Raw genomic sequence first — 14,118 nt, forward strand, 5'->3', positions numbered from 1 at the left:
AGGGGGGGGGGGGTTCAAATTAAAAGGCCTTAATAGCCTATTACCATCACCTTAAGTTCAACTCTGTTTTTTTTTTTACAACATGAAACCAACTAAAGATTAATCACCAGATCAGTGTGGGAGCTTTTAAAAGCCATTCTGTGATTAATACACTGTAATTAGGACTGATGAGCTTGAGCTGCCTTCTACGATAGCAACACATAATACTATTCCAGTATCACTGGGACAAAACTGTGCTACTTTTGACAGTTTCCTTAATGACAAACCATTTCTGTAATGCATGACATCAGGTTTAGCCCTAAAGACAATAAACATAATGATTGTTGTTCCTAGTGGGGGTTTAAATTAGGTGTTTAAATGAAATGTGTTTAACAGGCTGCTGTCCCTACACACATGCTGCACAGATCCTGCAGCTGACCAGGGGGCCAGAGGACGAAGACAGTCCCCTGGGATGACCAAACCACCCTTTCTCAGACACCCATTTGTCGTAGCCAGCCCACAGCCTCCTCCTCCTTTTCCCTCCCGATGGATGACCCTGCAACCAGCAGGGGTCAGCTGCGCAGAAGGAGCCCCCCACACCCCAGCCCTCGGTCCGGAGCCGCAGCGTAAATCAGCGGCTGTTCATCGCGGGAACCCTGCCCTGCCCGGGGTCTCAGCCCAGCCTGGCACCATCTGTCCTAGGCCTCTGACGCAGAAGCAGCACTGCCAAGGTGGGTTCCCACTGACCTGCTGCACCCTCCAGGCCATATGGGCCAGACCTGGGGCTGGAGACAGATCCATCATACTGGAGTCTGGACATGGTAGAAGAGACTTGGTGTACATTTACTGTAAATTAACTCTGACAGAGCTGATACAGTGGACAGATAGTAAAGGTAGACAAATTAAAGCAAAGGTGGACAAATAATAAAGGCATTCCTTAATAAAATACAATCCATTACATTGACACCACAAATACGCCAACAGCAAGTTGTATTATCACCTTTTTGACAGTGTCTAAAAATAAACTGGTAAATGTAAGACAATATTAAGCTAAAGCTAATATTTAATGCAGTTATTTTATCAAATCACATTATTAGGTCCATTCATATGTGGGGGTGACATTGATGTAAAATTTTCAATAATTTACCAAAAAAAAACATAAATATCAATTTGTGCAGCAGAACTTTTATTTTATTTTATTTTATTCTCTCCCCTGTATATAAACAACAGTACAATGCTGCTGATATATATGATATATAATATTATGATATATATAATGATATATCTTCCACATGAGCAATTTTTTCTACAAGGCTGAGTACTTTTACTTATAATAGCTTAAGTACATTTTGCTAATGGTACTTCTACTTATGTAGGATTTTCAATGCGTATTGCTACATTGCTGTATTGGTACTTTTATTTAAGCAGTACTTCTTCCACGCTGGTTAGCCTAAAAAACTTGACATTTTAAATCAACCCTATATGTAAAACTACTGTCTCATTATGGACAAACAATTCTTAGTTTGGTGATGTACATACTTGTATCACCTTGTGTAAATGATACATTTTTTAAATGATGGATTTAAGTAATACATTCATAAATTGCCATTCTGCTGTGAAAACTACTACTTTTTCATTATGCTGAGACACCTGAGCAATGACATCTTAATAGACTGACATAGTGCATAACAACTTCACCTGCATGAGAAAGCAGTAACAAAGAGTACTAGAATGATCTAATCATGTAGAAGTACTGTTACATGACATAAGTAAGGTAACTGTGAAAGGGCCAGTGTGGCATCCTGACTATAACCTACCGATCATCACTCTAAAAGATGATCTCAAAAATAGTGATGATATTCTCAGACTTCCCTACGAGGTTCGAAAGCTTCTTGCTGATTAGCAGTAACTGCACTGCTGTAGGCTACTCTCAAATTCTTGCTCTTCTTGCCTACAGCAGTTGAGTAGATTACTTTGTCAACCTCTATTTACGTGAAAGCAGAATTACTGATCTTAGAATATACAAGAAACGAGAAGAAGCTAGTCAATTAGAGCACTTGCAATTCCACCTCCAGCCAAAAGAAGTCACAATCTATTAAGGTGACCTGACCGACCCTGTTATTTTGCTGTATAACTGCCAGAGACTAAATAGGTGATGTACTACTCACACATGTAAAACAGTCCAACCTTTAAGTGCAAGACAAGTCTCTGCACTCCACCTCATCACCCTTGACGACTTTTCCCTCTCGATCATAACAGCACCTGGAATTGTGACACGTAAATCTTATCGGCAGAGACAGTCTGCGAATCCCGGGGCTGTACAGCCCAGCTTATTGCTTTCTCCCACATCCCCGACCTTGCTTTTTGGCCCCTTAGGCCTGGCTCTAATGGCCGAGCAGGGGTCATAAAGTGGCTGTGTTACTGTTTTCCTTTTTCCAAACCAGTGACACCAGTTGTTCACCCTCCTCATCGGGGCCTTTTGTGAGGCCTGACAGGCTGTCAGTTCCAGGCGGAGGATGATTGTAGAAGACGACACGCATTACCTTGAGGTGACACCACATTCCACTGAAGGCCTGTCTTTATGAGCTAACAATAACTTTGAATAGCTTTGCAGCAAAGCATTTAAAGTTTGCTTCAGTTTGCTATGCTGTGTGATTGGTGTCATCCCTTTATTGTTTTGCTCTGGATATATCCCTTCAAAAAAAATATCTGAGGCAAATTCATCTTGCAGATTGATGATAATTGGGGTAAAGGATCTCACGGGCCTGATGAGTGATTTTTGGCCGTCATCAGGGTTGAGGGTAGGACAAGAAGACCTTCGCAGTGACACATACAACCCCAAGACAAAAATAGACGCCCACCCACACACCCACACACACAGTAAAGAGTGTGTCAGAGCGCAAACTACTGAACATTTTGTACTTTTGTCCTGATTTATTCAACCAATCACTGTAAAGCTGAAATAATAATCATCTAATAAATAAAACTGAGCAATCATTTACAGAATCATAGGATAATTGTATCAAAGATCTTTGTTGTCGATAATTACAGAGACTAAAATGTTGTGATTTTGTGTCTTGCGTGTTGTTAGCTAAAACATTTCATATTGGATTTTCATTTAATTAAATTATTTTGAGTTAATTAAATATATTGGGTGGTTCAGTTGTGGGATTACGTCTGTCATTTTATCACCAGTTTATGTTTTAAGTCAGACTACATGTGTAGTCATAAGGAGAAAATGAAAAATGACTGGAAAATTGATGTTTGACTTAAAGGAGAATAATGAAGACATCCTGTTTTCATCAGCCCACTTGCCAAATTCAGTTTGTCATATACTTTGTGCACATACTGCCCTCATGGGTTGAGCCAGTGGTACTGACATTATCCTCCCACGTGCAGGCATTTCATATATCAGTTACATTAGGCATCACTGTCAAACCTCACTAACAAAGATTCAGATATAATAAGTATAAGTGAAAATATGAACTATTCTAAACTGACATAATGAGGTGAAATTTAAAACATTTGACAACAGGTCTGTAGAAGCTTACAAGGCTTACAGACTTGGTAAGGGTTACTGCATGCATGATATATTGAACGTTGAAAAGGGGTTTAAAGGAGAGGTCCCCCTTTTTTTTTTTTTTTTGTTTCAAAAGAAATACTGTCCATACGTTAGGTTGTCGGTCACTGCTGTGCTGATACTGTCCATAAGAAATTATCAGCTATTGAAAACTATTTGTATATGGGTGAGTTTTGGATTTAGATAGATTTGAAAAAATCACAGATTTCAGTTCACAGATTCATAGTTTTTGCTGTTAATTTCAGTTAGGGTGAAGAACAAATAACTGAATTCAAGTGTTACCACCACTCACACATTTCCATTTGCTAACTGCATATGTAATGACTTTATCTTTAATACATTTCCTGCCTGGTCAAATAACATTATTTAAAATTTTAATCATGAATCGCACAAATGTTAAATTTACATTTTTTGAAGAATACTGTTTATTTTCATTCACTTGCACAAACGCAGCCATGACATCCATTCTTGATCTAGGCCTTAGTAAATACCATTATTGTCTGGGCAAAAAGAGCTCTTCTCACAATAAAATTACTATTACTCCACCAATCTGAAATCACTGAGAGCGCGAGCTATGAGCAGGAGCACTGATGTGGAAAATCCTCACTTTAGCCAAAGGAATTATAGTGTTTCCTCTGTATGGTATTCACTGAACAGTATGTGGCAGCAGTGCAAAATGCCTGCCTACTACCACCTGTAGGATTTGGTTGATTGCTTAAATGTATAGTGAAAACAGATAACTGATTTAATGTTTACAATTCATGTTTTACTATGACAGAATAACCATAGAAATCACTTTTGTACTGAATCCTGCCATTAAACTAAGAATGCATAAATAAAAATTGAAAAAAAAGCTCCATCACAGCGATGCAACTTTCAGCTGCATTCTTCATAGTTCAGTCCAACAGCAAGAGTACCACCGCTTCACAGTCCAACGCTTTACTCTCTCCCGGCCTTCAGTTTCTCCTCCACTGTGTGATCTCCCTTCGAGCCCCCCATGCAGGGCGGACTCTTTGCCAGGGTGGGGTTGCTCCCCCACTGCTCAGGAGTCTTTGCCTGGATAGCCAGTGCATGAACGCAGCTACTCAACTCCTCCTTCAAAGCCTCATTAACCAGACGGTGGCGCTTTATCAGCGGCAGACCCTCAAACTGCGAGCTGACAACCAGGACACGGAAATGGGATTCAGAGCCAGGGGGGACTGCATGCATGTGGCTTTCATTGTGGACCTCTAAGTGGTCCGGCTTGAGCATGTCGGTCAGTTTGGTTCTTATAGCCCTCTCAACGGGCCGGCTCGGGTCTGGGTCCATGTGTGGTCTGAAGTGGGCCAGAGGCCGGCTTAAGGCAAGACTGGTGGAGATGGGCCGAGCACAGCGGAGGACACTGGGCAGCATCAGAGGTTGTGGCAGGAAACCGCCTATGAAAGCCAGATGGGTATAAAAACAGGTGACATGCTATTTAATGTAATATTCATGTTCATTTTTATTCAACAAGTTGTAACACAACCGTAGCTGTTTAGAGTTATTCTATGTCATGCTTTTGATTGTTAGTTTATCAATTCAGAGTTAGTGCAACAGCACAGTTTTTGTGTTGATATCAGCTTGTCAGTTAAATCATTAGTAGGGATGCTTGAATATACGAGACGAGTATCAGTGCCAAAACTGCCCTATTAAGTGGATCACGTATCGGCCATGACGTGAGCGATCCACATTGCATTCAGTTTCTAATTATAAAATGAATCATTAAAATCTTTCCTCAATTAGTTGGGTTCGTTAAGTCAGAGCAGCCTGCCGACTGAGTTTGAGCTACAGCAATCCCTGACCTCATGTTCCTTACATCAATCAAACTATTAATAAGTTACACAATGAGGTATACGGATTTTAAACTTGGGGAAAAGGGAGCACTGGTATCGGATTAGTACATGGTATCAGCAGATCCCCTGAGTTGGGGTATTAAAATCTGATTCAGGAAAGAAAAAGCTGGATCAGTGAATCCTGACTCGCCTACTGTACAAAATGTAGAGCACCTAAGGGAACCTCTTAAGTAGAAAATAATCCTAATAGTCAGGGGTGCTTTAATACATTAGCCTTCTGACCAGTGTTAAAAAAAAGCTCCATATCCAACCATTTATTGCATTTTTAAGCCACATCTGATTACTTTTTTTTTTTTTTTTACCAGCTAATGCAATCCAATACAACAGCCTTGCAATTACATCTATCTCTAATGAACTATATATTTTTTATGTGTTTGTTTGTTGTTTTTGATAATGTGCAAGAGTGCATCAATTCATATCAAAATGTTTTTAGGCAATTGAGTAGTGACGTGTTTACTGGCCGGTATTGATATATTAGTGTTTCCAACCAACATCTGGTGTAAATCTGGAAGACAAACCAAATAAACCAGTAGACTGAGGATACTGTCATCAAAACATAAGATGTACAGGCTGTACCTAAAAACTGGTCCCCCCAATGATGAGAAGATTTTATTGATCTCTGTTAGGGGGAAATTCTAATAGGCACAGCAGTAAATGGGAATATAGTAAATAAAGAGAATAAAGTACAAGGAAATCTAAAACAAATATAAAATAGATTGACTATATAGAGTAAAAATTTAATATAGTAAGCCTGTGTATATCTGTACATGTGCAATATGTATAAAAACAATTGTGCTGTACAGGTTAAGAGTCTCAGGGCACAGGTGTAGGTGTGTGTGTGTGTGTGTGTGTGTGTGTGTGTGTGTGTGTGCTAGAGCTTTTTCGATGTCCAAGCAAAGCCTCTGAATTTATTATATTATATATTATATTAACTGTAACCTACAAACAAAACCAGATACAGACATAGTTAACCCAGTTAGAAGCTAGCGTTACATAAACTGATATCCTCTGTTCCATCAGAAGTCAAACTGGTGACAGTCGGTAATACCATGGCAGTGCCAGTTTTAATAAACAGCTAAACATTCGTGGTAAACTTCATTCAATTGCCTGCATGTTTGTTAGCCTTAGCTGTTAGCTTTCATAATAAACACCACCCAATATGTAAGCTGAGGCAATGTAACGGAGTATCTACACCGAGCAGCTAAGATAACACATCTATGTGTGTCAACTAATACACGATAATAAGCGTTAAAGCCAACCTGTGAAGTGAATTTAGCCAACTAGTTACTCACCTTGCAAGTAAAGTCAGTTTCGTCCCTGCTACTGTTACGCAAACTCACCGGAAGTGCTCCCACGCACGCTGGGTAGTGTAGTTCTTTACGTGTTGTAGTCCTGTTGTAGTCCTGTAGCAGCATAATGCAGCTGCCGATTTTTAACCATTTGCAGCATGTCTTTTATAGACGTAAAAACAATATTTATAGACATAAATAAATGACAAAAGGTTGATATTTCATATTTTTCCACTTGTTTATTCATCATGGTTCTTTGTCCATTGTGATTCGTAAGGGTCAGTTGTACAGTACAGTGCAAACCCAATCAAAAATCAACAATGAGAAAATATAAGAAAAAATCATCTCACACACCTTTAAACAGAACTGATGTTGTCACATTTAGGCTAACTATGATTCATAACCGGTATTTAACATTGATGTATTTACTTATATTTCATTCTCATTTACAAAATACACAAAATCAAAGACAACATACAGCATTGTTCATTTACACTTCATTTTTTTAATAACTTTTTTTTTCTATTCATGGTTCCACAAACAGTTTCTATACTTACAAACAATTGACTACAGTTTCTACAGCACAGTACAATGACAAAGGTGATAAATTCTTTGTTACATTTAATTAATGGCAATGCAATCTTATTGACAAAAGCTTCAAGACTTAGGGTTGTTTTAGAGAGTACACACAAATGTTAGCTGTTAAGTCCTGTGTCATTATTAAGCCAACAGCATTTTAGTGGACAAGGCCAGCATATAGTAATGTGCTCCAATTCCCAATAGCTTCAAAGAAGAGAATAAGAGACAAATACCCAAACACTTATTGCTTTGTTAACTTTTTGCACTCACGATTGACTGTTGCTCAAGCAACAAGTTAATTATACAAAAAAACCCTGTAACATAAGCTAAGATATGTATCTACGAGAGACAATTTGAGTCAAACTGAGTCACTGAGACAGGTTAGCGCTTTAACAGCTTCCAAGTTGAACAAATACAACAGTTATCTTGACATCGTCGTTCTTAATTTCATGGGTGATACTGGACAACATACAGAGAAGAGAATAGGACTGCTTAGCTTTTATATTTGTACAGTTAATGTGCATTTATATACTATCACTGTGCTTTTAAGAGGAAATGTGGGCAAATTTTGCTTTCTCACTTGCTGGCCATTTTGGCTTCTGAAACCATAATTTCTTGCAGTTTTAAAACAAAATCACCTGGACTCTTAAAGACAAGTTCTCAGATGAGCTGTGAAAAGTCTTCATCACCATAATCAGTCCAGTTGTTCTTGTTTTAATTGATCAATGGCTGAAAACCTCTGTAGTCTGACGTCAAATTTCCAGGGGTCAAAAGGTTTGAAGAGCTATCTTATTAGATACATTATAAGTACTTTTATTTACATATATTCATATCTATAACAGAGAATTGATGGTGTAATGTGTAAACTCAGGCCATACAAAATATTTGGCAATAATTAATGAGATGGCACACTCATAGATAATGGGTCAGATGTCAAATTTGAAGTTAGATCGGTTTGAGACAGAGGGAGTGAAATGCAAAGGGGCAGGTCATCAAAGCTCAAAGCACCTATGTTCACAACTGCACTCATTGTTCACAATCTTGTCATTTGGTAGGTTTTGGTCTTTGTGCTCTTGCTAAACGCTCACCTTGGTCTTCATTAAATCTCTAGCAAGGCTGCATCAGAACGTGTCTTGAAGAACTCAAGGCATTCACAATTGTGCATGTACGACAGTGTACATTTAGTGCAATGGGATTTATTCAACTGTCTTTTAGTCTACGTATGGCTGCTATCCTACAAAATGGCAGTTTGGACGAAAACTTTTTTGTTAATCTGACATGTTAATGATTGTTGTTTTCTTTTTCCATGCAATTGTGAACATATCACCCTTGCTTTTCTAGATCAGGGGGAATGTGGCAATAATTTTCACCAACACTCTGTGCTGTTACCAATGCGGGATATACTGTATGACAATCAGCCCTTGGCAGTGAGTTCTCTACGGTGAATCTCATGTTATATCTAGCTACATCTGTATAATAAAGCACAAGTAAACACAAGATCCCAGTTCACTCATGATCCACACCCTCATTAGCACAATAATCCTTTTCAACTGCAATTAATCCTCACTCTGCAACGTTTTACGTGCCCCAAGGACATACACATCCCAAATTAGGAAAATTTAAAATAGAACAACTTTGTTGTACTCCACTACGTTAACTCTAGGCGCAGTATTTTCCAACATTTTTTTTTTGTTTTTTTTTACAATATTTACTCAGATGCTAAACTCTTTCAGGCTGTCTTAATCCAAGAGTAAAAAACAGGTTAAGCATGTGTAGTATGTTATGACAACATGTTCAGTTATCCATATAAGACAGCTACCACACAACCTTTCACATATCATAATAGTGTTTGCCAAATGTGAAATGCTAAAATACAATAAAAAAAAATCTCAATATTGCACAGAGGTTCAATATTGCACTAAGAAGCACGCTCACATTAATATAAACATTCAGTTCACACAAATAATTATTAGATTATAGTTCATTATCTGCCATCTCTTACACACTTAACACAATTTGTGCCTGCACTGAAACCATCAAAACTGAAAGTGTAGGCTTTTCGTGTAACTTTTTTTAAAATCCTTTTGATTACCTGCTTTTCTTCCACATGTAATAGTATGATTTAAGTCAATAAAGGACATTTTTGTGACCATTCTGTGGAGTGTGCTTTAAGGAGAGTGTGGTAATGCTTATTCAACCTCCGTGGTGACACTGCTACCAACAGCAGAATAAAACTGCTGTCTTCTGTGGATAGGAAATGTAAAAATATTACGGTAACTTAAGCCAGACTAATTGATGAGTAAATGCAACTTGTCCAAAATGATGTTTACATGTTGTACTCTCAGTTTCCGTAAATTTACATACATACTTTGTGACATGCATAACACTCTCCAAAACACATTTTATAAGAGACAAACAAACTGTAAGTCTAAGAGGAGAGGTACTAAAAAGGCATTTCTTACAAAGGGATACACAGTATGATTGAACAAATGGTGATTGAGTGTGATATTCCAAACATTTTCATCAAATCAAGAAAATATTAGGGACATTCACACCGGCAAATGGTTGTGCTTAAAATGTACGATTTAACAAACAGCTTCATGTTTGTGATGAAATGGCAATCATGACACAGCACAAAATGTTTACTTGGCATGGGAAACATATCCATTAGCTGATTTAAATGATCTCAAGGTTATTTGGAAGTGACCAGAAACAATGTTTTAAAGGGAGAAGGGGCTTGATTGATCTTCACATTCTAAAAACAACAAAAGCAAACCTGGAATGTTCTATAATCTATAAAATGGCAGTTAGTCTGTACACCAACATAAGACCTCAGGAGAAAAAGAATAAGGACAGGTCATTGTTTGAGAGAAAGCCAAGAGAGCTTTGTCTTGGTTTTACCCTGCAAAGTCAAAAACGCTTTAAATCAAGGCGTAAAATGTCGCATTTTTGATTCTATGTCCAACAATGTACTCAAGACTTGACAGGTGAGTTGAATTTGCTCAGAAGAATGGAGGTGACTATAGAGAACAATGGCTAGTGGTCATTTCTATGAGTCTATTTGCATGGCTCATTATCAAGAGCCCCCATTCCCTGACCTCCAACCCCAGCTTTATGTTCTAATATTGGGGGGACCAAATCTAAATTTACTATGATATTCCAGGGGAATGAAACATCAAATTTTATTTTTTGCCTCATGTTTTGGCACCAATTCTGAGCAATCATCAACTATTTGTCTCAGCTCAATGGTTATTCAGTCAGTTTATTCATTCTAATGGTTGTCAAAGCCTCGTTCTTGATAGCATGGAGAGGTACCTATCAAATAATCACCAATCCCAAATATTTACAGCAAATTTATGTCACTCTTCTGTGTTGTCTTGTCAGTATGTGCACACACTTTACTCTATCATGATGAGGGAGGGGTTAGAGGGTAGGATTTGGAGGACTCTTAAGCTGTTCATTCACAGTGTGGCAAAAACTCTTCTGTCCCCCGGAAAGTTGTTGGCGCCACACTATTGCAGCACCTGACCCCGCGTCTCTGGAAGTTTGAGCGCCAGAAAACTGCCAACCGCGAGTGCCCCCGAGGCAAAGAGGATGGGCACAGCCTTGGTGATACCAACGAACGAGGTAAAGATGCTTATTCCTAAAACAGCCGCTAATTTACAGAGAGCGTTGAGGAAGCCAAATGCTGTGGTTCTGAGAAAAAAGAGGGTACAGATTACAGAGTCAAAGTCAGGCAACCAAAGGAGTAAAGCAGTTATACAGCAACAACACTGATCTTTTCTTCCTGAAATGACCTGTTAAGGTTAGTTTCAGAACCTTTCTTTCCTTTTTTCGTTGTAAAGGCTGCAAGGACAGCGATGGACCACAAGGTGGAGCTACATCCTTTAAAATTAAAACTCAAAAGCTGTTCTCACACTGAATACAGAGGGGCAACACAAAAGATACATGTTTTTGCTTTGGTTAAATGTTTAAATTATGTTACACACAAATAGTCATATTCTATTTTATATTAGGTTGCCTTTCAACAAATAAATCAAAGTAGGATTTACATACTCAGCTATTTAAGGTTGGACCCAAAAAAACTAAAAGCACACCCTACTAAACCCATTAGGTGGCAACAAGACAGCTTTATGCTTTACATCACATGCACTACTAATGATTTCACCCCACAATGTCATCCATCCCTGCAAGCCGGCCAATCATTGCAAGGCAACTCTCATGACATCATTCAACACGTCATTCAGCACCACTGACCGTGTCTTCACACTGTCAAGGAGATATCAGGGCATGCCTAAATTGCCTACCTCTTGTCAGAAGGGTAGAGTTCGACAGTCAGCACATCCAGGGCGTTCCAGGAAGCTATGCTGATTCCCCCAAACAGACAGAGCAGAGCAATCATGGCTGACTCGCTGTTGCCAAAGGACAGGAAGAAACAGCTGATGCAAGAGATCACACTGGAGCCCGCTGGAGAAAAAGAGACGTGGAGGAAAAGAGTGATATATAAGTAAAGGAAGGAAATTCTGTATACATGAATTTAAAAATAGCATTAGCCGCCTGTCCTTTTGAACTGTATTGTAATTAGATCAGACAGTGCATGCTAGCTCTGTCCAAACTCATTTTGCTGCCATGCAGACAAAACAACATAATGTAGACAAAACTAAATCTTTTTTTAGACTTTAATTCTTCTTCTTCTAAGGATCAATGACAAACCTTGACTTTACACAGCAAACTGTTATTGATAAACTAGGGGTAAAGTTGAGGCCGTGTAATGAAAATCTATTCTCCAGATCCTGCTAACATATTTGTGGAAGCAGATCTTTCAGTCCTCCATTATGGTTATATAATCTACAGTATATGCTTGCATTAGCCTCTGAAACGTCTGGGTGTCATTTATCACTTTGCAATTAGATTTGCTTTTTATGTGAGCTGACCTTGCCTCTGTGTCAGAAGAGAGAATCTCTCGCTTTTATTTATTTTTTTGTAATAGATTATCATTTTATTAATCATCAAGTCCCACCAGGAGGTCTGCAATTTATCATACTTTTGCTCTTAATATAAGCCACCAACCATGGGATTTGTGTAAACACTGCTTCATTAGCTGGGGAACATCAAACCTTAGCTGTGAGAAATGTGCCTTGAACACAGAGCCCATGGTTTGTAAGGTAGATGAAAAGTGTTTCTGACCTTTAGCGCCAGTTTTACACTTACGTACAAACTCAACTCCCATTCTAGGGTTCTTTCAATACACATGCTGCTGAGTAATATAGCCCTGCGCTCAGATTACCTAGCATCCTCAGCCGTCCAATCTTGTCCATGAGCAGTGCGGATACAATGTTGCCTGGCAACACAGCCAAGGTGCCCAGGAAACTGACAAAGTAGACCATGTAGGCATTGTTTTCATCGCTGACATCACTGAGCAGGCAACCCTCTTTGTTGTGCAGGAAAGTGCTGTTGATGAGCTTGCAGTTGACCAACCTATACTTGAAGAGGTCTGGGTGAAAGGAGGGGGGCAGGGAGAGGTTGTAGAGGATGTCGAGAGAGAGAGAGGAGACAGAAATAGAGCAGGGTTGAAGGGGTCGATTAGCACAATAAGCTTGTTGACAGGATGGACAAAAAAGATGCATACGGTGGCGATTAATCAGATATTTATGTTGCAGAAGGTCCTTTTGTAACTGTAACTATAATCCTTTCAAATGAAGGCTTTAAATGTGAAACACCTGCAGGAAAGTTTAGTTACCAACATCATGAAAGCAACAAAGTAGAGAGGATGAGAATGAATGAAAGAGGATGTGGGGAGATGCTTACCTCCTATCTTTTATCAAGGCAACATTTCCTTTATTGTGAACAGACACTTAGTGAAAGTAACGCTGTGCTGTTGTTTCATGGTAATGTTTTTCTTAATAATGAATGTTTATTTAAAATGCAAGTGTGTATGGCATTAATAAATAATGCAAATCACAATTTATTAATGATTAGAATTTTTATTTATAGATTTATGTATAAAATAGATTTATATATACATTTTTATTTATTTATAAATTACATTTATATTATTTATATATATTATACTTGTATTCTTTTGTTTGTGGGAGGAAACCGGAGCACCCGGGGAAAACCCACGTGGACACTGGATGATTATTAAGCCACAGTGCCACCTTATTTCCAGGCCACTGCTGTTGGTCACTGTCATTTGAGTAAAACTCAGTATGACATAGTGATGGATGGTCAAAAGCAGTTGGCCGGTTAGAAATGATTATTCATTATTTTAAAAAAAGTATAAAAAAAAAAAGAATAGCAACTGATCTAGAATATCAGATTAGCATATTATACATACACAAGCCGTTCATACAAGTGTTGGGGAAGGTACTGTGGGCGCAACAGCTTGTCCATTAGGAGGTCCGCTGGCTCCATGGCTATTATGGCCAAAACACCCACCACTACAAGCAGCTTTGGCCACTTTATAGGAAAAAAAGCAGCAATCTTTTCTTGAACTGTGGAAAAACCAGCAACCACTCTTGTTTGTACAGCGGGAAAACTAGCCGCAATTCTTCCTTGGAATGTAGAAAAACCAGCTCTAACTGTGGCTTGGCCATTGGAATAACCAGCTGCAATTCTTTCTCGGACTGCAGGAAAACAAGCAGAAATTCTTGCTTGTACCATGGAAAAACCAGCAGCCACTGTCGCTTGGATTGCTGAAAAACCAGCAGCAATTGTTGGTCGTACTGTGCGAAAACCAGCAGCGATTCTCACTCGGATGGTGGGAATAACAGCAGCAATTCTTCCTTGGAGTGGATGAATAACAGCAGCAATACTTGCT

General features: G+C 38.8%; 2 protein-coding genes across 2 annotated transcripts in view; both read right to left on the minus strand.

The window, feature by feature from the left end:
* Window positions 1-3,960: 3,960 nt before the first annotated feature.
* bola1 (bolA family member 1) lies at window positions 3,961-6,803 on the minus strand. Its single transcript, XM_035673176.1, has 2 exons — window positions 6,723-6,803; window positions 3,961-4,974 (listed from the first exon to the last, which is right to left on the minus strand). Exon 2 carries the CDS (start codon window positions 4,949-4,951, stop codon window positions 4,499-4,501), a length of 453 nt encoding a protein of 150 aa, XP_035529069.1. The 5' UTR covers window positions 4,952-4,974; window positions 6,723-6,803; the 3' UTR covers window positions 3,961-4,498.
* Window positions 6,804-6,956: 153 nt separating this feature from the next.
* Window positions 6,957-14,118, minus strand: part of sv2a (synaptic vesicle glycoprotein 2A) — a 52,002-nt gene continuing 44,840 nt past the window's right edge. Inside the window, exons 11-13 of the mRNA XM_035671631.1 lie at window positions 12,586-12,792; window positions 11,606-11,765; window positions 6,957-10,994 (exon numbers count right to left, since the gene is read on the minus strand). Coding sequence (XP_035527524.1) covers window positions 10,811-10,994; window positions 11,606-11,765; window positions 12,586-12,792 — 551 coding nt within the window. The 3' untranslated portion in view covers window positions 6,957-10,810. The remainder of the gene's footprint in view (window positions 10,995-11,605; window positions 11,766-12,585; window positions 12,793-14,118) is intronic.

Source organism: Morone saxatilis, unplaced genomic scaffold, assembly GCF_004916995.1.
Source record: "Morone saxatilis isolate NCDOM2014 unplaced genomic scaffold, NCSU_SB_2.0 Contig24, whole genome shotgun sequence".
In the NCBI taxonomy this organism is placed as follows: domain Eukaryota; kingdom Metazoa; phylum Chordata; class Actinopteri; family Moronidae; genus Morone; species Morone saxatilis.